General features: G+C 42.5%; 2 protein-coding genes across 14 annotated transcripts in view; one reads left to right on the plus strand and one right to left on the minus strand.

The window, feature by feature from the left end:
- EXD2 (exonuclease 3'-5' domain containing 2) overlaps positions 1-11,594 on the minus strand; it is a 36,116-nt gene extending 24,522 nt beyond the window's left edge. For 5 of the 11 annotated variants that reach the window (XR_012056339.1, XM_072930097.1, XM_002200475.6 and 2 more), the window contains exons 1-3: positions 2,171-2,309; positions 1,186-1,591; positions 47-303 (exon numbers count right to left, since the gene is read on the minus strand). Coding sequence is in view for 10 of the 11 variants with exons in the window: in XM_072930097.1 (XP_072786198.1) it covers positions 47-303; positions 1,186-1,524 (596 nt within the window). In the remaining variant the exon portion in view is untranslated. The other 6 variants (XM_041716665.2, XM_030274466.4, XM_030274459.4 and 3 more) reach the window with 6 other exon arrangements.
- DCAF5 (DDB1 and CUL4 associated factor 5) overlaps positions 11,323-25,644 on the plus strand; it is a 67,856-nt gene continuing 53,534 nt past the window's right edge. Inside the window, exons 1-3 of one of the 3 annotated variants that reach the window (XM_004174460.6) lie at positions 11,323-11,583; positions 20,976-21,119; positions 25,356-25,392. In XM_004174460.6, the coding sequence (XP_004174508.3) occupies positions 11,370-11,583; positions 20,976-21,119; positions 25,356-25,392 (395 nt within the window). In that variant the 5' untranslated portion in view covers positions 11,323-11,369. Of the gene's footprint in view, positions 11,584-11,635; positions 11,748-14,686; positions 14,880-20,975; positions 21,120-25,355; positions 25,393-25,644 lie in introns of those variants that run through there. The other 2 variants (XM_030274458.4, XM_072930094.1) reach the window with 2 other exon arrangements.

The raw sequence follows: 25,644 nt of genomic DNA on the forward strand, positions 1-25,644 counted from the left end.
TCAAATGATGCCTCAAACGGACCTACCTCTGTCTTCAGGCACTTACCGCTGTCTCATGGCTAAATACCGGAGGTCCATGCTCCCTTTGACTGCAAGACCATAATCATGAAGCAATTTGCAAACATCTTCCCAGCATCCTACCCCAACTTTCAACACAGCACTATCTGCCATGATGTCCAGCAGGGTCTTTGGAAGAGTCTGGCCACTGGCAACAAGCCTGGGCAACCGAACAAGAATGCAGAGGCCACTGGAAGAAGCCATCTGCAACAGGGATACAGGATTTGCTTTTCCCTCCACAGATACCTGTAATGAAGTAAAAAATGAGAGTCCAGGTTACTGTATTATTAGTAATACTGGACCTGAAGCAAATTGCAAAAAAGGCCACTGAAACAGGAAATACTTAACAGTTTACACGGTCAAGTATTGTTACATGTCTCTAAAACTTCATGGCAAGTTATGTGGTCTTTTTTACAGCATTACTGTGCCCAAGCTACTCTTTGCCACATTCCTACAAGAGAATCTATCCCCCTTTCACCCTTCCCCTTAACTGCTGAGCTGGTGGAAGATATCAGAAATATTTCTGAATCCACATCAGCACAAAGCCACCCACTATATAAATGTGTATGGCAAATACATTGTTAAGCTGTGGCTTATACTAATGACTGTGGGGTGAATAAATTTCTAGTCAAAAAAATGGCAAAGCCAGGCTTTATAAATTACTTTAAGCCTGTTTGAGATATCACACATGTAAATGTATAAGCAGAAGAGGAATTTTCTGGTTGTCCCGGTGAGTTTTTGGACTTAACAGTCATAAGATATTGTTTCTTAAAGATGTAGCTGGATTTAAATAGTGTAAGACCAAGCTACGTCTAGTAAAACACCTTTAAAGAGATATTACACAAAACACATTGTGCCATATTTAGCCATACAATTGTTATTATATTTAGTAAAGTCGATTTATCACAGGAACTCAGTAAACTAATACATCTGGTTAATTAAAAACTTAGCATAATTTAAATGTAAGAAGAATCAAAATTAGCAGCTGCTTCACTGACATCACGACAATCACAGATTCAATAGTCAGCCCCGTGGTACCTGTTTAAGCAAAGAAATTGCCCCACCTTGAATGATTTCCCAATGCAATTTGCAATCTAAAGGAAGGAGAGGCGCTTCTTGATCACTCACCCATTCACAATCAATTCCAAGAACCGGCCACTTCTCCAGCTCCTTCTTCAGCAATGGTTCAACGTGATCCCACTCCTCCTGCTCTGAAACTATCACTATGTCTGCACCAAGGGTCCTCTCTATCCAGAAAAAGGTGGGAGATCTGAAGAAGGAAAGCACCTTCTTATCCTCTGCCTTAATGAGTTTCTCATCTCCTGACTTTATTGCTGCTTCCTCTTGGTGACTACTACAGCGTGTTTTTCCTTTCCGACGCTGGGTCGCTTTCCACAAAACCAGGCCCCCCAATGCAACACCCAGCAGGGTGGCCAAAGTAATCGTCACGGCTGTTTGCTTGGCCATTTTTTATTGGGCCTTCTCTCCCTTCACCTCATCCTCTCAAAACAGCATTGTGGGATTTCATCATGGCCTGCAGAGAAAAATAAGAGAGGAAGAAATTAAAGACAACTTAATAAAATGTGTTTAGAGCTATTAAACACATGCAATGCTATCATAACAAGGTTCTAGTCGTAACTTGTAATCTTGACAGAAAAAAGGTCTGGGTCCCACTTTGATAGACTGGGGGCCTGCGGACAGACTGCTGCAGTGATGGACTGGGCAGGAAGAGGAGACTGAATGCTGCTGTCGATCGCACCACTAAAAACTTTCAAGAGAATCCAATAAATTAATCTGGTGCTTCCACAAACTCTGCTATTCAAAAATAAACTAGTCACAGTTATTATCAACACCTTTTAGTTCAGTTTGTAACTAGATCAACCTAAACAAGGCCAAAATGAAATTGCTGCAGAAGAAGCATGTCTGTTCATGCATTAGTAAATAACAGGCATTTATTTATCCATTACATTCACATCCATACTAGGGTCAAATGGCCTTCAGGCGTTGAAAAGCCCTAAAACAGCAGCATCTTATTTAGCTGTCCCTCTATCATACAGAAGCTTAGTACCCCTTCAATAACTGGAATCAATTCTGCTCCCCCATCCCAACCCACCACGTTGTTTCTGAAGGGCTGGCCTTGCGCAGTTCCCCACAAGAAGTTCGGGTGTCGACGCTACTCCAGCACCGACGCTGCACAGCCGCTCCCCGCGCCTGCCCGAGCACCCCCGAAGCAACAGGTCGTTCACTGCCCCCCGCACCCTGAGCGCGAACACCGGGCGCAACGAGCCCGCCCGCTGCGACGGCCTCGGTCCGACAGCCACTATCCCTCTGGGAGCCGGGGGCGCCTGTGATGCTGTGATCCCCCGGGGGGCGGGAGAAGCCCCGCTAAGACACCCCGGCCCCGCTCAGCCCCGGCGGCAGCGGCGGGCCAAGGCCCGGGGCGGGCCCGGGACCCCGGCCGAGCGCTGCTCCGGGCCGCTGCCAGGCCCGGCGGGACGGGGGCAGGCGGGGGCGTCCGCGGCTCCTCTCGGCACCAGGGGGAACGCGCTGCCCGCTTTAGGTTCGGCCGCGGTTATCCACCCCGGGAAGAGGCCCGGACGCCGGGAGCGAGCCTGCGGGCGGCAGCGGGCGCAGCGGATCGCGCACCGGCGCACCTGCAGCCGCGGCCTCTCCGGGATGCGCGCAGCAGCCGCTGCCCGCGCCGGCCCCGCCGCCCGCCCGCGGCCCCGCCGGGTGCCCACGGATCCGCCCGCTGCCTGCGTCCCGCGGAACGGCTGCGTCCGGCTGCAGGAACGCCCCGCGGGGCAGTCGCCACACACACCGGGAGCCTTAGCGTGGCGGACGCTTCCTCTGTGTCGGCGGTGCGAGTGGGCTGTGGGCGCCGCCATGTTGTACGGCAGCTAGCGGTGAGGCGGCTGTGCCGCTGGGCAAGGGCCGACATGCCTTCAGCTGGGGCAAAATGCTGGTACGAATACTGTAAATCGAGCTCTTTTTAAAGGAGATTTTTGGAGTAAAAAGTGCGCCTAGGGAGGGCTTGAGGAGCGAGCCGCAGCGGACGTCAAGTCACCCCACGCAGAGCACCGGGAACCCCTGGGGCAGGAGGGACCAGATGGAATGGGAAGTAAAGAACAAAGGCAGCCGGGAAAAAAAATAGCAACTCGCAGCCACCTCCAAAATGGCAAACTGGAAGAAAAAAAAAAAAAAGGAACCAATAAAATGGAGTGTTAAGAAATTAACAGAGGAACATGTCACTTAATCACGACAAGTGATTGTTACCCCCGTGTGCGCGGAGAAATGCGAACGTCAGAAGAGTGACACCACAAAACCTGGAGAGTGAGTGTACAGGCAGCTGCTGTATCCAGAGTTACTATCATGGAGGTTTGAGGTCATCACTGCTAAAAAGCAAACGAGTTTCCAGCCCAAACTCCATTGCACATGAGAGGATCTGAGCATCCAGTTTCTTCTAATTCCTTTGCATTTCCCAGTATCTCTGAGATTTTGTGCTGATAGCTTTCCACCTAGCTGCATGTATTTGAAGTAGAGACTGAACCCACAGAAAATACTGTGTTAAATCAACTTAAAAGCATAAAATTTTGTTTTGTTTTAACTTTGCCACTAGTAGTCATCAGGGTAGGAGGATCTCCCTAGCAGAGATTTGGTATTTAGCAGACACACTTTCCAAAGAGTGCAACAAAGAGGCTGGCATTGGCAAAAATCTATATAGGCACTATTTTTTTTCAGTGTGTAACTCATCTCTATTCTCCCCCTTTTTTTCTCTTAACTCAGGAATGAGATACAGACATCCTGATAGCTCACAAGGAAAACAGGTTCACTTTTTTTGAGCAAATAAGCCCCTCTCCTTATAAGATGACAAGGCTATTAAAGGTTAAGCAGCTACTTGTTCTAATGACCTGATCTATGCCAGCATAGTGTGGCCATATTAGGTCTCACTGGTCCTGGGGTAGGATCAGAGTTTTGTTTTCCATTGACTTGCATCTGTATTTTGAATGTATAAATGCTTTATACCTTATAGTTACAGCTTCTGTATCATAAGTGTTTCTGCAAAGCCTCTCAGTAGTGCTCTACAGTGACAAGACTTTTATTCATTTTTATATTAATTCACTGAGTTACAAAGCATTGCAATCTCACTGCAGTAACTCGCACCGTGTCTCTGGTTCATTCTTCTCTAGAGGGAAATTCTGCACCTCCCTTTCAGTCACAGCCTGGCCCCAGCTTCTCCATCCATCCCCTGTGCTCCGATGCACCAGACACAGCTGACCAGCTGAATTGCAGGTCACTGAGCAGGAGCCAGCACTATTCTGAAGTTTCTCACATGACTTGTGCTCAGAAGAAAGATGCATGATGTGCATGCTCAGGAGAGAAAGCTGGAGGGATCTGGTGGTACCTGAGTTCTCACAGTCAGATGGAAATGTTCTGCCTGTTTTTCTCTCCCTCTCTTCCCTTCACACATACCCCTATAGGGTATAGCGCTTTGTTTAGTATGGTTATTGGAATCTAGCGTAAACCTGGATTGCCACATTTCCTGTTGTACCTGTGACTGACTGCTTACTCCCTGCTCCCTTGCTCCAGCACGCACATATCTGTAGTGTCAGGGTCAGAAAATCATGAAACTGATCCATCTATAAACTAGTTCAAGGACAAAAGGTAACACCTGGGGACACAACAGACATTTCAAGGCCCAAGTGTTTGGAAAGAGAACCAAGAAGATGATGCAGCTGAGCTCCAGGATCCAGCTGCCCCACTGTGGGGTAGGCAAGGCATCCTTAAGAGAACTCTGTCAGAGCTCAAGATAAGTACAAATACTGAACAAATCTGCAAATAATTTATTTTAGTTTCTAAAATAATAGAAGTGTAAAGTTACAATAGTGAAAAATGCAATAAAACACCCTAATATTTATTACACAGTGAAAGTCTCACAGCTTTTCTCCAAGTAAGAGGATTCTATCCCTGGTTGCATTTAATGCCTTTATTTTTCATGGCATCACTGATATTTCAGAGTCCTGTAAGATACAAGTTTCTTTAACAGCTTGTCTTATACCTACATAGCCATTTATTCAAGTATAAAGATTAAATTAAAAATAATTGAAAGCAACTGATGCATGAATGCATCCTGGCAAAAAAAAAAACCCACCAACAAAAAACAAAAACAAACAAACAAAAACCCAAAACAAAACCCCAAAACACAATCAAAACCCAACAAACAAACAAAAAACCAAACAAACCACAGGTTTCCAAAACCTGATAGGGACATTGCTGCTGAAGAGGAGAAGATAACCAAGTGAGTAAATACCAACTGCTGGCTTAGCCTTAGTTATAATAAATCTGTTATAGCAGGTGACTGGAAGCCTTTACATGGTAAACAGCAACATATACATTTCTGTGTCTGTAGCCTGATGTGAGGTCTCTGCAGAGGTCTCTGTCAAAAGACTAATTTTTAGCCTGATTTCCTAAGGAAAGAAGGCTTATGAAATTACTCTATATGAGTGTTTCTGCCCCCGGTCCCATTACTTCCCCCACTTTCCTTGCCAAAAAAGCAGGTTTAAACCATTGCTAAATTCCATCTAAATTTGTACAAAGGTAACAAGTGAAATGCCAAGCCAAATGGATGAAACAGGTCCTAATAAAGCTGTCACTGGTAAAATGATAAGCATGTGCAGACACTGCTTAGTATACATATGAGAATCCACACAGCAGTACCACATCAGGACAAATCCACAGGAAACCAGGCTTCACTTGTTCTGCTGATCACAGAAAAAATGATTATTTTTATAATGATATTAGCTCATCCTTTAGGAGGGAGAAGACTAGGGTAAATGAGTCAGTGTTCAAAGGAAAATCAATGATCATGGAATATCAAAGGAGAGAGGCCCAAGTGAACTCTTAAATTGCTGGTAGCAGACAATGAGCAGAGAGCTGCATGTAGTCCCTACTAGCTCATTAATAACACTGTGTTTGGGGCCTCATCCCAAGCTACAGAAAAAAGCCAAACTCACATTTCAACTCTTAATGTAATTTATCTTCCTTCTGTCAATCCTAATAACACCCTTACTAGATATGCAAACAAGCCATTTTGAGCAGGGTTTGTTTTAACAGGGTTGGTACCAGGAAAGCAGTACAGTTTCTTTCCTCAACAAGTCAGAATGAGAGCAGTTTCAATCAACTGTGAAGCCCCGTCCTAAAGATGGAGTCTCACACTGCAACCAGGTGGGTAGAAGGTTTAGCTTCTGTTGAAAAGGCAATTCTGCTTCACCCTTCTCCCTGTCAGTATTCGTTTCCAGCCTCAATTCTGCAAATACTGGTGCCTGCTTGATTCAAGGAATTAAGTGAGCAGCAAGCTAGCACAGCAAAAACCTGGATTTTCTTCTGGTTTAACTCCTTGTACTAATTAATCATACAGCCAGATCTTAGTGAAACTACATCTTAAGCCATAAGATGAGTCAGTGGTAGCTCACTGAAGGGATCTGAGAGAGTTTGCAGGTTTTGCAAAGAATCTGAAAAAAACTCAGTTGTAAAATGCCAGATAATCCCATGAGGATGAGTTGTATTAACATCAATCATCATCAATGTATTTCTTCCTTAATTGCCAACTCTTTTCATTGCTTATATAGAGATATAAATTTCACAATTCCATTTCTTGAAGAGCTGCTTAGCTTACCCCAGTTCAGTCCAGAAGGCACTCTGAGTCAGCCTCACCATTTATGACTGCTAAGAATATGACATCCTCCATCTCCAAAACTCGTCTCCAAGCTGGGTACTCCAGACTAGCTTGTGCTGATTTTGGCACTCATTGGGACACTTCCATGAGCCAAATAAACACACGGCAGACAAGCAGGCCCAGTAAGTAGCAGCATCAGCACAAAGAAAGGTAGAGAACACAGAGCCACAAAAAAATAAAGCCACTTTTCAGTGGCCAGAAATCATTAGATTGGCTTAGCTGCATGTTAAACCTACACAGCAGAACAGCAAGCCCCAAGGGGAGACATTTGAGAAAAAAATCCTTGTTTTTCTTACCTTTCTGGTCCATTAAAGTAAGCAAAAGGAGAGAAACCCGGAAGTCACCAAATTTTCATTAGAGGGAATAAATTACACAAGCAATATTATTTTTTAAAAAATGATATGGCTAAAATATGATGTAGTCTTCTTGGTTTACTCTTTCTATTTATCCTCAAAAAAAAGAAAAAAAAAAAAGGTATAAATATGCACATGAATAAAAGCCTGGACTCAGCTCTACTTTCCTAATTACGCATTCACTCTCTCTGACTCACCCCATAGACATCCAACTATCAGTGTCCAAACTTCCCAGTTTCCATTCTGGTTTAACCAAAGCCAATCAAAGGTTGCACAGAACCCCAAAAAGAGTATTTAAATATCATCCTTTCTCGCCTGACACAATCAATCATAGTTCACTTAAATACTTTTTACCTATTTAAGACTTCCTAGTGTTTGACAGACTCTCAGAGAACTGTATCCTTGGTCTTCTGTTACCCTCCTACATTATCTCTGAGTTAGCTCTGGGAAAAGGAGCAGATCCATAAATCATCTGCAGAAAGATATTAATTTATTTGTATTTCAGATGTGATACCTCCCCCTGTCCAAACTCAAAACAGAGTCTTCTCTCTTCTGTGAATGGCTAGCAGGAAATTAGAGCTCAGTAGAGCTAGAACTCTTCCCTGAAAGCCCTCTTATTATCTTCTTTGTGAGTATCCGTGGAAAGCGTCACCAGTTTATCTGCCACTCGAGCTTGTTTGTCAGCTGTCTGATCTGACTGAAATGACTTTGTAGATCCTAGCACCCAGGGTATATACTTCCATGTGGCAGCTCCAAAACAGCCCTCCAAAACATCCTTGCTGCTAAGACCCTTGTTTTCTTGCTGATATACAAAGACTGCCCTAATACCTCTCCCTCCAACATTAACCAATACAGCTCCTAACACAACAGCCACTGGAAATGCCAGAGTCTGACAACATAGCAAAGCTGACTGTAGGCCTCCTATTAATGATCAATACACCTCAGCCATCAAATAGAAACAAATAATGCAATTTAACTGATTCTCCCAATTCAAATTTGTTCAGAAAAAAATGTTGAAGGGATAACTTTGTACCAATAGACAGTAAATCCTGATCAGTTATTGTCAGTCTTTCCAGAGGCAGAACAAAAAGTCTGTGGCATGGGCAGAAGCTAATATGACACTAATGTGACACCATCACCATACCTCATCCAGATCAATTTAGCTGAGACACTGAGCTCCGCACAACCTTGGAATTAACAACTCCAAAACCACAACCCAAGACTGTTTACATAGATCATTACTCTAACCACGTCACTTCTCTATTTTAAGGATTCTCCTAGTTCCCTCTTCTGTATTGCATCAAACATTATTTGCTTACCTTCATTTCCAAGGCCATCTACAGTAAGTCACCACTCTGTTCATTATCTCCTATTTCCTTTCCAGTTGACTCCTCCACTCTGTTGTCTCTTTGTTGAAATTCCAGGCAAAACATTTTTGTGCTTGATTTCATGCTGCTTTTGAGACATGGAGGAGACTATGAACATGCTACAGAATTAAGCAGCACAAGCAGTGTGTATAGACAGACTCTGGCTTCCTGTGCCTTTTGAGTCTGGCCAGGCTCAATCCAGTTTGGTCTGTGACAACGAGCCTCCGTGAGGGTATAGCACCCCCATGCTAACATGTCCCCCAGAACAGCAACTTGATGAAGTTGGATCTGTTTGACTAACTACTGTTGGTACATTGATTCCATTGCAAGCTGCAGAATGTTCCTGCTAAAGTAGACAAAGATGCTTCACTGATGCTCCTTCAGTATGACTCAGGACAACAGTGCATGTGCTTTGGAGATATAAAGCACTCTGGCTTTATTAACACAGACACCGGTGATTTTCCAAGGAAGATATTACCTGTATAGGCTATGATAACTTCCTCAGGTGTTATATTCAAAATTAATTCAAAGAACGGAATCAGTAGAGTGAAAAAAACACTTATCAGTACAGGTTTTTAACCTATATGGTCATGTCATTGAGCAGAACAGATTGACAGTCTGCTATTATTTTTCTTTTAAATTCTGACTGCTTAAAACTGTGGTTTAAAAAACCCAAAAAAAACAAGCAAACAAACAAAACCCTCAGTTAAATCTTTCTTAAAAGTCCTGGAACTGGGGGCTTAGGAAAGAGTTTTATTTCTAGGCAAAACCATTTAGGTACACAGTTTTCCTGGAGACTGGATCCAGAATGTAGAGAAAAAGGAAATTTTATTCTATTGCATATTTATTTCAGTACAGAAACCAAAGATACTCAAAGATATTCAACCTGAACAATACTTTAGGAAAGGGGGAAAAGTGAAATCTTGCTGTACGAGCAACAGTTTCTGATATAATTGTAATGGTGCAGAATGTCTTGGCATGCAAGCAACAAAGATATAAAATACGATTTTATAGCAATGTCTGAAGCTAAGGTAATAAACACAAACCATGATGGAGAGTCTTTGCCTCTCTATATTGAGGGTGGCTAGACATGTTACATTGCAGTAGCTGGCCATCAACAACTGTAATTAGAAAACATCCTTATGTATAGTTCAGATAAGAAGAGATTCACTGCTTTGTTTTCACTGCAGTTGTGAAGCATTGTTAATTGTTAATGTTAACACTGTTAATGTAACTTCTTGCATTCTTTTTTTATTCCAAATTAGACAAGAAAGATTTTATTTACTTTTCTTATGTGTTAAAATTAAGGGTATAGTGTTGTCAAATAAAAAGCTTGGTCTATGCAGGATTTTGTGCTCTTTCTATAATCTTAGCCAAGAAGAAACCCAAAGCACTTAACTGACTTTTTAAAATGAAATAATTTCTGTTTCTATGGAAAAGCTGTCACCAGAATATGGCAGCAATCTAAGAGTACTCAGTCACATTACCACATCACAGTTTATGTCAGGGAGGGTTTTCTCCCCTTCTTATTTTAAAGTTTCAAGACTCCTAATTCCCACCAGATGCAGTGCTACACAAAAATGGCCAGGATGGTCAGGCTAATTCCTCTCGCTTTCTGAAAACTGTATCTTCCCTACTGCCATGGGGAAATACAGACCTGAAAGTTTCAAGCTGCTAATTTTGTGCACATGCTGCATGCAGTCCAGCTGCAAGGGACTGAGGGTCTGTGCAGCACCTCATGGACATCACTCTTTGAATGACACTCCTGTTGCCTGACATGGCATCAGATGTTACCTGAGAAGTACAGGGTCCTATGAAAGAAAAAAGATATTCTTATTCCAGTAAGGTAAAGGTTGTGGGGTATTGTTAAACAGTGAAGGACAACACAGATCACCTGGTTAGCCAGCTGCGTTTTGGGGTTTAGTTGACACTGCAGGGTAAGAGAAATATAGTCATCTGGACTTCGAGCAGTCTTCCAAGGGCTGCAGAAAGGTCTACTTGTGATGGGCAACCCTCCTGTTTTCAGTTGCTCGGGAAGGAGCAGGAGAGAGCAAGCTATGAAACCCATAATAACTATCATAAAGAAAACAACCACAACACTAACAAAAAACCCCAAACCAAATTCTAAAGCCATAATGCTTTGAATTCCCGTACAAATCACTCAGCATTTACAGAGGACAAGCACCACTGCAAACCTCCCCAGCACTTGAGCTGTTTTTCCCCTCATCTTCCCTCCGGTGCGTTGCCGGGCCGTGGCTCCGGAGCGCTCCCTTCCCAGTCACCGCTCCGCGGGAGCACCTGCCCACCGGCCGCGGGGCTGCGGGCGGCACGGGACACTCAGCCGCGCCGGCTGAGCGGCGGCGGGACGCGTCCTCCCGCGGCTCCTCCGAGTGACGGCCGTACCCGTCCCCCGGCAAGTCCTCCGAGCGGCGAACGCGTCCTTCCCCAAAAAGGTCCCCGGAGCGGCGAGTGTGGCCGGCCCCCTGCGAGTTCCCGCAGCGGCGGCGGATGTGTCCTTGCCCCAGGAGGTCCTTGGAGAGGCGGACGTGTCCGTCCGTCCCCGGAGTGGCGAACGTTACCGTCCCCCCGCGCCGCTCCAGCGGCGAGTTAACCGGCGGCGGCGCCACGCTAGAGCCGGGCCGGGAGGCGCGGGCTGCAGCTGAGGATCAGCTGCTGAGGGAAGCGGGGAGGAGCCAGCGGGATCAGGAAGCGGCGGAGTGTCTAACACCTCTCTGCCATGGCTGGCTAAAGAAAAATCATCATAACCATAACAAGGGGGGAAGCGGGGGAGGGGAGGCGGCGGCGGGGGAAGGGGCGGCGGGGGAAGGAGCGGCGGGGAGCGGCGCAGGCGGCAGCATGAGGAGGAGAGGCAGCCGGGGGGGCAGCATGCGGTCGGTGGTGGGGTTCCTGTCCCAGCGGGGCTTGGAGGGGGACCCCCTGCTCACCCAAGACTTCCAGCGGAGACGCCTGCGGGGCTGCAGGAACCTCTACAAGAAGGACCTCCTGGGCCACTTCGGCTGTGTCAATGCCATTGAATTCTCCAACAATGGAGGCCAGTGGCTGGTCTCAGGTAAAGCGAACGCTCCCGTCCCTCGCCCCCTCCCGCCACCCCCTCCCCAGGAAGCATCTTCCTCCCTGGCCGCCTCCCCTGCGGCCCGGGGGAGGGGAGCCGCGGCAGCGCTGCTCAGAGCCGTTTGCCAAATCCACCGGTGCCCGGCAATGATGTTTTCTCAAGTAGGGATCTAAAATGGTTGACAGGTTTTAAATTCTACTATTATCGGGGCGGGGGGGAGCCCTGGTCAAAGTTTTTACGAGAGTGTTTCCCGGGCGCTGGGGGTGGGAGCTAGGGGTGCCCTTTTATTTGATGGCTCGCGTGTCTTTCCTCTTAAAAGAGGATTTTCTTATTTTGAGGGGACGACGGCGGAGAAGAAGCAGCCCCGCGGCGCTCATTGTGGGCACCGGGTGACATTTGTCAGCGCCGTGCCCCGGCCGGGGGTCAGCAATCGCTGCCGGGGGCGGCGGCGGCCCCGAGTTTGGCCGGGGGGGCTGCAGTACCTCTCGGCATCGGGCGGGAACCGGATCGGTTTAATCGAGGGACTGGTCACTTTGGGGCCACCCCCACCCCATCTTCTTTTGGGGGAGGGGAGTCGGGTTTTGTTTTGTTCCTCCTCCCTCCCGTTGCAGGGCGCGTTTGTGAAAGGGGGATATATTTGTGCTGATGATTTTTGGCTTAAGGTCTCCTCTGTTGCCTGCCCGGGGCTGAGGGAGCCATGGGGGTGGGGGATGCTGTCAGGTAGGAGGGAAGCGAGGGCTTGACATCAGCTGCGACACGGAGGACGGGGAAAGGCTCTGCACCCCCAGCCAGGGAGGGGCTGCGGGGCTCGGTGGCCGACTGGCCGCCTCTCCCCTCCCCAGCGGCGCTTGGCGCAGGTGCTTCTTCCTGCTTCCCCGCCTCCGGGCTCCGAGGGGCGGCAGGGGAAGGAGGCAACTTGAGGCCGGGGCCTGGCCGGGCGCTGCAGGCCGCGGGCTCCTCGGGCGGCTCTTAGCGACAGGCCGGGGAATCGCGGGCCCATCCCGCCCGCGGCGCCCCGGGAGCTCGGGCGCTGAGGGGTCGCGGCGCTCTTCTCCCGCCAAGCCCTCGGACCCCGCGATGCTCTGCGAGGGGCAGAGACCTTCGAGCGGCGGGGACGGAGCTGCCGGCCCTGGAGGGACCGCTCGTATCGCGCTGCCCCGGGCAGGGCAGGGCCGCCGAGCGCGGTGTCCATTGCAGGCCACGGTCGGGGTCGCTGTGTCCCGGCCGCCCCTCGCCCCGGGGGAAGCGGGCTGCAGGGAGCGGCCCCCTTCGGGGCTCACCGCGGCTGGGACTGCCGACAGGTCCCTGCCCAGGGGCCGAGCAGCGGCGGGAAAGGCCCGTTCCCTCTCGTGTGGGACAGCTGCCCTCTGGGAGATCGCAGAGGTCCTTGGCAGCTTTGTGGAAGAGCGGTCTCGCTTGACGAGGGGTTGCTGACCTGGTTATTAACCCAGGGCCTCGGTTTTGCCTGGTCATCTTGTAAGCAGCGACAGGGGCTACTGAGGAATGTGATGGGGCATGGCTAAGCAGTGTAGTGCCTTGCCGTGGTGTCTGGGCAGCGGTGAACTATATCACACAATGGTGTCAGTAGTAACTTCAAAGAGCATTCAATAAAAAGTTTTTGTGACTGGTTACTTTTAAGCAAGGGCAGAATAGAAACCCTGTATAAACATGGAGTGGCAGCTGATACACTGAAACCTTACTAAATTTTACAGTCTTAACTGCAGAAATTTCAAGCATATTTCCAGTCATTTCTGAACTTAGTGTCCATTAAAGATCTTAGTGTTACTGTTAAAGATTCTTTTATCTTTATGCACATGTAGCTTCTGAGATATGCATCCATTTAGCTTGTGAATATATGTGTATTTACATACATACATACCCACATATATATGTATATAAACACAAGTATGTATTGGAAGAGAATGCTGATTCACCCATTCTAAAGTTCCCATTTGTGCCAGTTGTCATACTGGTTTGTACTGGTCCCTCTCCAACAGAAAGTAGTAGTGTATTTTGACTTATAAAGTGCTACAGAGAGCTCAAGTGTTTCTGAGTTTTTTAAAATTATTATTATTTTCCATAATAAGTGATGGAGCACCACTAGTATTTTCTGTTCTTCTTGCTCAAGAAGGCCTCAGGATGTACTTTTGGTCTTGCCATATTATCAATGCACTTACTTATGTTGGCATCCCTTCTTTAGGCATAAGCATAAACAGTCCAAGGCTGGAATGGACTTTTAAGAATTAATTTTGTCCAAACTGCCTGAATCAAGGTAGGTGCAGTGAGAGAATGAAGGCAGAGTTCACATCTAGTGGGTATCTAAAAATTGTGTGTAAAAGGAAGGCTTTCAAGCAATGTCCACTTTTCAATTTCCTGACTTTTCATAGAACTTCAGAATGTTCAAAGAGGGTAAGGTTTTCCTCCATATGTAGTATTTACATGCTACTAGAGTTCTACCCTCCTGAAAAAAAAATTACATGTGCTAGTAGTGCACAACTTCGGGACAACCAAGAACAGATCACCTTAAGTCTGACCTTCTACTGATGCCTCGACAAAATTAAGAGCTCTAATTTATGCTAACCTTCTTTTTAAAAAGTTTCATGTTATCCATGAGTATAATATCTAGAATGCTTTATGGGCCATAGCAACAGCAGGCAGGTGCTTTGTGCTTCAGTCAGGAACAAGAAATTCAAAGTCCAAGTATTTATGGATACTCTGTTAAATTGCACATCATTATGAGACTAAGCTTCATTAAAATTATACTCAAAGCACTTCTCTTAAAGGCCATACTTAATCTGAGAAATAGCAACAGCAGGAAGAAAAGCAATGAGGAGAGGTAAAGGAAAGGTGGAAGTGGCCTCTACTCTGAAGTTTTGTAGAAGACTTGCTTCAAAAGATTTCCAAATGCAGATAAAGCCTTAGAATGGTGGCATGAGGGTCTCTCATCCCTCCAAATAGTCAGCGTAGAGAAGTAAGGATGTGATGCTGGTTGCTTCTAACTGCATCACAGCTATATGATGAGAGAGAGCAGCAGAGTCAACAGCTATATTGGAGTGCATGAAAAGGCAGAGTGCCAGCAGTCTTTTCAGTTGTTCAGTCTTAAGTAATATGTATATTCTTAACCTAGAGAAGTCTGCTTTGGCTGATTGACTTGTTAACAACTTAAACCTTGTTAGAGCTGTTTTAAATACAGCTGGTACAGTGCATTCATAGTGGCTACCAATGCCATTGAAATATTAGCCTGCCTCCAAGTTAGTGCTGTTCTCGTCACTTGGCTGGAATGCTTTCCTTGGGTATGTATCCCACTTTTTTTTTTTTTCTAATGTGTCTCACAGAAGCAAGTCTGTAAGGCTAATGATTACTGTTTCAGTAAACAATTCTAACTGCTTAAACAGGGTTTATTTTGCAGTTACAGATAATTTTCCTGTTAGGATTTTGGAGAGAACTTTAGTATGGACAAGCCTCAGCAGGCCCTAGGAAAGCATGTTTAAAACTTTTTGGTCTCTTAACTTCTTGAAATCTTGTGTTGGAAAGTACATATTTAATAGTATTTTTGTTCTTAACCATGTTTCAAAGTAAAAAAGTTGAGGTCCACAGGTAGAATTGGGGGCTAGTTTGGAGGTTCTTTCTGTACCTCAGTATCACTTTATAGAGGAGAAGAATGGCAGAGATTAATGTTTTGGCACAGGGGTGCTAGAAGAAGGTACAGACATAAGGACGAGAATTTTTAAAAACTGAAATAATTGGAAGGAGGACGTGGACACTCAGGAGAAGATGTAGTGTGACAAGCATAAAAAATTACCTATAGAATAACACAAGGGAAGAGGAAAGCTTAACATATAAAAAATGTCTAAACAGGTTGAAATTGGTTAAAACTTGCTACTGGATGGAGTTGAAAGATTCTGTTGGGCAAAATGTGTCTTTGCAACACTTTATGTACTAGACAGTGTTTCTTTCTTTTAACAGTTTGAGAAACACGTGGAAATTAAAATCACCATGCAATGGTATGCAACCAGCTGCTTCCTCACGTTTGCCAAACATCTCCTGCAATTTGACTTCTTACAACTCAGCTTTACTTGATCTGTGTAATAGTCTTACTCCCATCCTTAGGTTTGGTGGATATGTTTTCCTGTTTGTTTATCTGACTGTCTTTTTTCATGCCTACTATCTTTTACAAACACGAATATCTTTATCAGAACCTCCCACTTTTTTTTTAAACTGCGTGTTCTAGATAACAAGATAATTTCTGGGAAGTACTGTAATTTTCTCTTGGCTTTTTTTTTTCCCCTCTTACCAGATATTGCAAAACTTAATTGCTGCTCTAAAATCCTAAATTTCTGCTAAAAAGTATTGGAAATGCATCTGTCATTAAGATTTTACACAAGTCTGAAGGGACATGAGCCTAAAACAAGGGAATGAGGTGACTTTAGCAAAAGTTGTGGAGTATTACTTATGAAAAAGGGGATTGTGTATCAAGTATGTTTTAAGGAGGAATGCTCTGATCTTAGTCTGTGTCAAGCAGAATTCTGTGTGAGGAGGGATATTAGGTTCAGTTACTACATCATATTTTAATTAATGTCTGAGAAATTATAAAATTTCTCAGGAAAGATAGGATCAGGCAGCAGTAATTTCAGGGGATAGGAGTTGAAGTTCAAGTTAATTAAGATATTTTACATGGGAAAAAATGTCATGTGTTTCAAGAGGGACAAGTGCAACCTAAAGCATGTGAATAAAAATGGTTGGCTCTACAAATACGCCATGGAGGCTAGCCTATAGTCATGTAGAAAAGGATCCAAATGCATAAATATCACAACATAAGTATGATCAGACATGACAAAGCATGTGAAGTAAACTTGCTGTGGTCCTGTTGGGGCCTTAGATGGAGTGCTGTGCTCAGTTTTGAGCACTGTAGTTTGAGAAAGATGTGCCCAAACTGAGAAAATTCAGAAGAGGGCATGAAGAATGATCAGATGTCTAGAAAAATGAAATAGTGAAAGAAAGGGGTCCATTTAGTCTACAGAAAGAACAGCTGAGTAGAAATGCAAGTCCTGAGCTGCATAAAGGTGGTTTTAATTATTATTATTATTATTATGTGAAGTTGTAAACTCTTTTTTTGTCTGCTGGGAATAGGATGAAGAAATGGTCTCAAATTATAGGAAGAAATATTTTAGGGTGCTGTTTGATCTTGCATTTTCTCTTCATCCTGTAACTCGTTCACTTATTTTTCCTCTTCATTGTTTGCACTGTGGCACTTTCATAATTTAAAGCCTGAAACCGGTATGATAGAAGCATCTGATCAGGGGGACAGAATAAGTAGGGAGAGTTTGTTTCTCTGTCAGCTGGTTTTCTGTCAGATCAACTTCTTTAATTTCCCCTGTGCATGAATGGCCACTGAATCCAATGGAAGAGAAAGTAGCAGGAGCACATGGCAATGGGGAGTGGGATTATATGTAATGTCAAACTGCACCCTCAGGCTTGATATAATAGGGTAATCTTCTAACAGCAAGGATAATGAAAAACTGAAATAGGCTGCCTAAGGAGGGTATGAAATGTACCTCAGCAGTGGTTTTTTAAGAGCAAACTAGAGACAACTTCTGGGAGTAATTCTGACAGAGCCTGGCCTTTTACCTTTTGCCAAGGCCAACTAAGTGATCAACTTCTTAAAATACCATCCAATTCTGCTTTCTGTGATTCAGGTATCTTCTGAAGTACATACAAGCAATAAGATAAATCTTGCATGTTATGATTAAGAAGTATTGCCCACTTGCCACGTAGGTTCTTTTAGCAAATGGACCTGGTATATGGGAGATAAAGGGGAATTGTGGTCTTGAGCTTTGTCCACAACTAGCAAGGTTAATGCACTTTAAAACTGTAGTTTTTCAGTACTGACTGGTATGATTTTGAAGTGCTTCTGTTAGTACACAGGAGCTCAAGTGTGTTTCATGAGCTATGCAGATACTGTTTGGACTAGATTTACTTTTGGCAACGGTATGTTCTAGCCCCCTTCAAACTATTTTAGGTCTAAAACGAATAGATTTCTCTTACTGTGTCTCTTTGGTTTTGAATGTTTCTACAGGTTTGACCCTGCTCCTGTAACGAGCACTGAAGTGCTTGGCTAATTAAATCTTTTAAAATGTGGTTCCTTTCTGAAAAATAATTGTAGAATGGCATTGTATAGTTCCTAGCTGGGTCACACAAACTTTTACTTTTCAAATCGTCTCTCATACAGTCCTAAACAGAATCTGCAAAATAAGATGAAAGTGAAGCTATTTCCTCGTTGTAGATGTCAAACTTACTGTTTCTGACACCATGGATTGAAAAATTACACATTCTCAGTGGATCTTCAATTTCTAGAAAATCCACATGTGGAGCTTTGGTAAGGTATTTGAATATTAAGCCATATACCCAGGTTTTCAAGATATGATAAACCTGTTGCCATTGGTATATGCTCTATATTATTTTAAGAATGTGCCTTCTGCTTCACTTGTAGAATTGATGTACATGCACAATGAATTCACCATAAATTGAGAGCATTTAAATTAATCTGCATTTGCCAATCTACTGCACGGAACAAATCCTACAGACCTGAAGTTTCCTATAATTCTCAGACTTGTAACTTATGTTGCATAATGTGTATGCAGTTTGTGTCTGATAAATCACAGCTCTTTTTCACAGAACACAAAAATTATATATTCACATTTTCTTTATTTTCTCCCTGTATAACTGCTCACATATATGCACCTTCCTCCTTTCTTCCCTCTTATGGTAGGAGTCAAATTTGGGTAATGGAGATTGCACTTGCTGGTTTCTGTCCCTTCAGACTTGCCTTTTCTTGGGTATTATTTGCCTGTAACTTAACACTGCTTGTTCTCTTGTGTGAGGATGTAGGGATTGCTGAAGTGTCTTGTTTGCCGTAAGTCCTCTGTGGCCCAACACACTGGGTAACTTTTTCTTTCTGATAGAACTAGCCTTGAGTCAGAAGTATTTCTAGAATAGCTAAATTGGAATTATAAGATAACACAATTTCAACACAATAATGTTATTGTTTTGTTAAACTTTTATGTCTCAGTGAGATAGAGAGGAATAAAACTGAGGAGTGAAGAGGTGTAGAAGTTCCCAAAGATAATACATAGATGGAGGACAGACAGCACTGCATGATTGTGGGGAGCATTTAAGAGCTCCTAAGATATGAAATGTGCCACCACCAAAGTTTAATGGAAATCTAGGTGTCTGGGAAGAGGAAGACATTTGTATTCAATAGGAAAAGTAGTTTCCAAGGCAAACAGGCACTAAGGTATAGGAGCTTATAAAATAGAAGGTGTTGGCAAAGTTTCACACTATCAAACACTTTTCTGCACAAGTTGCAAATTATCCTACTGCCATGCAGTATGTGTGCTGGGAGCGACAGTTATGCTTGTTTTATATAGATATCTTAAGGGGTTTTTTATCTGGAGAGTTGTTGGTGGAAATTATTATGAGTTTATTTTTAAAGTGAGACACCTAGATAGCTGTGCTGTTAGGTAGGAAGATGTGTAGACTTTCTGCAGTGGTTTTGCAAATTGGTTTGCTATGGTAACAAGTAACAACAATATGTTATTATATTTTGCCCTGAAATGTCTTCTATAGAAGGCAATAAATGAAGTGTGATAGAAGCAATATTGGCATTCACCTGTGTTAAATGTTGATGAAATTGTTTTTCAGGTAGTGATAACATTATGATGTGGTGGTTGGGAGGTTTGGGAAATAGTTACATTCAGTGTGACAGTTACTTCTTAATCTTAACTTGAACAATGTGGTCGTATGCTTCGACGCTCATATATTTCTATGTGTCCTTATTACAAGCTCATCTGCAATCACTAGAGTGTAAATGCAACTTTCTCTCCTATTTCTAGACAGAAAGGAATATAAGTTTCCATCAGTTTAGTTGACCATAAATTACTGTGAGATTTTGGATCCATCACATTTGACTCGTTCTGAGTTGCTCTCAAATGCATCACAAATCTTTGTATCATGTACTCTTGTTTGATGTGTGAAGTACAAAATCAGGAGGAGGAATGCACTATTTCGTGGAGCATGGGTAATCATAACATGCTGCTGTCCTGTCTATCAAAATGTCATAAAATCTGTTAGGAGACTCAAAGGCTGAGAGACTGTTTACTTGTAGGATGTTTGACATAACTCAGTTTCACGGGAAAATTTCTTAATAGCAACATATGATGTGAAAATTCTAAGAAATCTGATTAACAGTAGTAATGAAATCTATTTATGCATTTACCTTTTTTGTAAGTAAACAGCAGGCCAAATAATTTTGGTTTCTTTTTTTTTTTTTCTTTTTGATGTCTTTGTCCTCTGGATAGCACCTCAAAAGGCTCTGAGTTTAGGCTTTTGCTTGTGCAAAGAATAAGTAAAATGTTTTAACTGTAATCAGCATGTTTCTGGTGTCACTTTTCAGTTGTGATGCCATCTTTATTATTAAAGATAGATACCAAAAATATTTTGAGTCTGACTTAGAGAAACCTTATTCACATTTTGTAGATATTTAAAATTGCTGCTGAGAATGCTGACCAGTACAATAGTATCTTGATTTTTTTATTTAATTAATAAATAATAACTTCATGCAGTTAAAGCACAAACAGTTTAATATCTATTTTATATATAACTGTTTGCCATACAGAGAAGGAGGCACTTAGAGCTCTAAACTGAGAACTGCATGTAGGCAAGCAATTAGGAATACAGCAAGATGTAAAGCAAGAGATTTGAACTTCCTTTCTCCAGGTACTCTCTTTGTCAGGACCTCACAGAAATGAAGGTCTAGAAACCTGGCATAACTGTGTGTACTGAAGACTTCTGAATGCTTCAGTAAATTTTTTTTATCTTTTATCAGTCTTGAGCCAACCTATGCTGTGAAGGCTTTGCAAAGACTCCTGGAGGATATATAGTTGTCAGTGAAAAGGGGAAAAAGTTCATGTTTTATGAGTAACATAAGCAATGCTGGCAACAGGGAGTTGGTGTAGAAGCATTTTGCTAACATGCGTATGTGAATTTGGCATGTAATTCATCTACCATTTGCCGTGGAATTTTACATGGCAGTAAATTTCTGAGTTTCCAGGTTGCTACAGGTTGTCACTATGTGTTGGCAGAATGGCAACTGTTTAATTCTAACTTTTCCTGCAGATTGCTCTGTTGTCATTACATTTAATTGAATACCTGACTGCATGACAGACATCTTAATGTAAATGTGTGTCTGTATATCCAAGAAGGCATACATTTTTGTCTTAATTAAGGTTTTAGCAAAGCTTTTTATGAATAGCTGCAGAGTTAAATAGTTTGTCTATAATCAATTTACACATGGCTCAGGCAGTAATGCACATTTCCTTTATTTCTTCTAGGCGGGGATGACCGCCGAGTCTTACTTTGGCATATGGAAGAAGCCATCCACTCAAGAGTCAAACCAGTTCAGCTGAAAGGGGAGCATCACTCTAACATCTTCTGCCTAGCTTTCAACAGTGGCAATACAAAAGTGTTCTCTGGAGGTAAGGAAGGAAGAGCGCCCTGATTTCACATGAATAGGTATTGTGAATGCCTTGGAGTAGATGCCATGGGTGAGTGAGATGCTGTCCCACATGAGATCTGAAAGGTGTTCTTAATCAGCAATTGTAATTTTTTTTGGGAACAGGGAATCCTTTAACTAACATAATATTTTCGATTTTGTCATGTCTTTTTGCAAACCCTGGTGTAAGCTCATAATGTCATGAAGCATCATGAGAATCCTGGGTCCAGTCTGCCTCTACTTGTGCTAAAGACTGTGGAAGACATTGTCTTTGTTATTCCCTCTTAACTGTACTAAGAGCAGACCCTGCATTCTCTCTGGCACTCAAGCCTGATGCTTGAAAATCTTTTCTGCTACTATCTGATTTCAATGCACGCTCAGATTGCTCATGAAGGACTATTGCCATCTATTGGTGAATGATGTTTTCTTAGATCCTGTTACAGTTCTTACTGGTAAGCCTCTGCTTTTAGAACTGTTGGCACATTGAGCTCTGATAACCCTTGATGCTCTCATTTCTCATTAATATAAATCTACTTTTTAATAGAAAATTTAATTCAGTCTCAAAACTAAGGTAAGGGAAGTGGACATATACTTGTTCTGGCGTAATAGATTCTGTAATTTAGGTCTGTTTCACCACTTGATTTTTAAAGTGTTGAGGTAGGCAGGAAAATTCAGTTGAGAAGAAAAAGGCACAAAGGTGTCAATGCAGTCAAGTGCCATTTTCTAGTGTACTTCATTTCCACTATCTAACATGGTCACAGAATGGGTGAGAATTTGTATCTTTCATCAGTATGTCCATTAACAAACAGCTAGACTTACTTTAGAGTACTATGAGACTCCTGGGTGAAAGCCCTTCATTACCTTTTTGACCCAAGATTTGTGAACTATAAATCAATGCTAGAAATTGATTCTGAGTGCATGTGAGTGGTGGAAGCTTCTTGTCCTTCAGTGTTGTGTTAAAATTATTATATCCCTTAGAAAAAAGACATGACAAAGCTTAAGCTTTGTGTCAAATTTCAAGAATGAAAGGATTCAGTTATACTTCTCTAGGGGTGGAATAAACCCCCAGACTGTCAAATAGTGACACCTATCTTCTTATTCTGGGGTCTGCTCTTTGTTTTATGAGAAAAATAAGAACACATAATGTCTTCAAATGAATATATCTGCACAAGTGATTCCAGGGAATTTTGGGCCAGAGTCCCTTTTACTTTAGTTTGAATTCAGACAAATGGAATCTTACATGAATAGTCAAGGAATGAAGTGTGCCAAATCTTACTTGACCAGCTGGAGTGGTATTTTCTCATGTCCAGCTCACCCCTCTGTCCATTGGGCTTTGCTGTCAGAGGAAAGGTGGAAGAGTGGCTTGATTGTACCTTGTTACTGAAGTTAACACCTGCAGTTAAAGATTTATAGAATTGATTATGGTGGATTTTTGCTAAGATGCCAGGTTAGATGAGCTATGGCAGCTGATGCACAGAGAAACTGGCCATTCTCATATCTTTTTCCTTCTCCAGTTTGCATAAAAACACTGTGCCTCTGCTAGAAATTATTTCCATTGAAGGAGTCAGGAACTCTTTCAGCTCCTTTATCAAGATTCAGTAAGCTTATCTGCAGGGGCTGTGAGTCTGACTCTTGGATCCCTTGTAAAGAGTCTTTTTGCTGCATGGCCTAGATGTACCATCTGTTTTATCTCTGCTGGTAAAATGGGTCTAGCTATATTTATTCACTCAATGATGTTCTGGGAGATTTTTAAAAAGTCTGAAAGAGTTGTGGGTTCTAAGATCTACTGGTTGTCACACAGTCACCCACACCTACACATGAGTTTAGAGTTGTATTTAAATCATAGAAGTTGGAATACTTAAAAAATAATACTTAAAAAAACCCCAAAACTAAAAATTAGAATATGTAAACTAGCACAAGTCACACAGAATTCAATTTATTCTGTAAATAAATGACTGCCAATGACTAATGACTTAGGATCTGATGACCTTTCTCTAAAGCAGCTCTTGATAACAGAGGAGAAGGCATTTTCCACTTCAGTACAAACTGGATTGTATCCAAGGAATTTCAGAGTTCTTTACTTTGAAGGAGCAAGAACCCCCTGTAGCCATTACAGAAATGGAAGGCAGGAACTGAGTGGACAGTGTTTTGCATGTAATTTGTGGAGGAAAAAAATGTTCCAAAGAAGTTCCCATCTCTGAAGAATATTTTTGTCCTTCTCTGTCCACACACACTGAGAGTACAGCAGCATTTGAAATCCAAGATCCCTTCCTGGTGAACTGCATGGGCTTTTTTTTTTTTTCTTTGCACTTAAGGTTAGGTATATGAAAAGCTGAAATAAACCTAGAGGAAATTGAATTTGTTTTCTTAGCGCTTACATGACAGATAAGGGGTTTAGGCCACCTTAATTGTTCTCCTCTGTGTGTGCTCTGTGGTATTTCACACTTGAAAGTTTTAAGTGAAGAGAATGGCAAATTCTTCCTGTCTTTCTGATTGTTGTAATTGCAGTTATCAAAAGAAGAGAGATTATAAATGACACAGTTGTGTACACAATTACAACCCAGTTAGTCTCAATGAAGAATTAACTCTCCAGTGTTGAAGTAAAAATGCTCTAAGTGGGAATTCCTCTCTGGGCTGAACAGTAGTGGTGTTTTCTGCAGGGATGAATCCTTACCAGAAGCATCCAGTTTGTGGTTAGATTTTTGTCACCACTTTCTTCTCCCACACACAGAACAGAGGAAAACAGTGGTTATTCCACTCTCCTTACATTCTTTCTTTTCCATTTTGGAGCTTGTGATGGAAGGGAATTTGATCCCATGATGACAGGATGCCTGAAACCAGGCAACTGGTATAATTCTTTTGTTCATACTGGATGGAGACTGAAGAGCCAGGAGCGTCTGCTGGAGGAAATTTTGTCACTGGAGAAACTAGGCTGTATTTTTCACTGGTAAAATACGTAGGCACTAGAGTAGTTTTACTAGGTATAAACAGTATATAATATATAATGGGCAGTTCCAAATACAATTAATGACCAAAGGACACTTACACGTAAATTGCTTGTTTATTGTACCATGGAAAAGATGAGCTACTGCAGTAATGTAAGGCTGGCATGATTTTACCAAGAGCCTGGGCAAAGAGCAAATGGTTGTAGAAAATATCATACCTCAGTAGTCAAAGAGAACCTTACTCATATTTCTCTTTTGAGACAGAATACAACTGAAATATGTGCGGGATAAATGAAAACTGAGTCAATTGAACATTTAAGAATGTTCATAACATGAAATCATGCTCCTTCTGAACCTCTGTCTTTAGTGTGCATTAGGAAAGCTTCACAATTCTACATCACATCTACAAAGATATACAGAAATAAAAATATGGCTTTGCAGGCTTTCTGGTTATGTTTTTTTTTCTGAATTAAATATAAAATTGTATATGTGTCCTTAAATATTTCTAAAGAGGAGGTGTTAAATTTAGGTAATAAAATATTCAGCATAGAGACTAAGAACATAATCTGTTGTTATAGCTTGTAAAATTCTGCATGAGCTATTGGAATTTCCTGGTGGCTGTGACCCTCTTAGCCTATGCACGTGTGGTTAGTTTCCATTGTGTTCAATTGCTATAATCAAGGAAAAATGACATGATTGTCTGGTTACTTGGTTTGGTTTTTGTTAAAACAGAAAAAAATTACATTGGCTGCCACGTTCACACCTTCTCAATGGCTGCAAAACCCTGAGTGCTGACAGTGTTATATGGCAGTATTTGATTGGGGAGCCATGTGCATTTCATTTATGACATCTCTTTTCACCTTTCACAATCTTTTTATGGAGCATCCTTTGAGCAGGAAGAAAGATGTCTTTTCATCTGAGTTTAAAGAGTTCTGCTGCTTCATAAAGACTATTGTCTTTATTGCAAATCTCCCAAAACTTAAGCTCAAACTGGTCAAAGAATGATAAGTAGCATATTTAAATAGAATTATTTGTTGAGCAGTAGCAGATGAAACAGGTTGCTGCATTTGGTCATGACTGGTGATACCAAATGGAACTTCTCATATAACTGAGCAGAGGCTAACCACGTAGCAGCTGAGCTGGTCTTCTCTGTTTCAATATTGGTTTTGAAATGGTAATTTTTTATTTTTTTTTAAGTGGTTTGGGTTTTTTTTCACTATAATGATTTTTAACCCCTGGAACATGGTGTTAATTGCTTATATTTCTCTTTTTAGGCAATGATGAGCAAGTTATACTCCATGATGTTGAAAGGTAAATACATTTTGTTTCCACTACTTCAAGAACTCCTTTAACGTCAACTCACTTGGAGGCATTTTCTGGTTTAAATTGATAGTTTAGGAGAACAGTGTTTTAATACTGAAATTTGGTTTTGCTTTATCTAAATTTATAACTGGAATGAAGTATTTCTTATCACCCCATTTTCTTTTTCAGCACTTGGGTTCTGTATTATTTTGACCTCAGGAAAGAGAATGGTTATTAAATATATATGCTCTCCTGCAGACA

This window comes from Taeniopygia guttata, chromosome 5 (assembly GCF_048771995.1).
Source record: "Taeniopygia guttata chromosome 5, bTaeGut7.mat, whole genome shotgun sequence".
In the NCBI taxonomy this organism is placed as follows: domain Eukaryota; kingdom Metazoa; phylum Chordata; class Aves; order Passeriformes; family Estrildidae; genus Taeniopygia; species Taeniopygia guttata.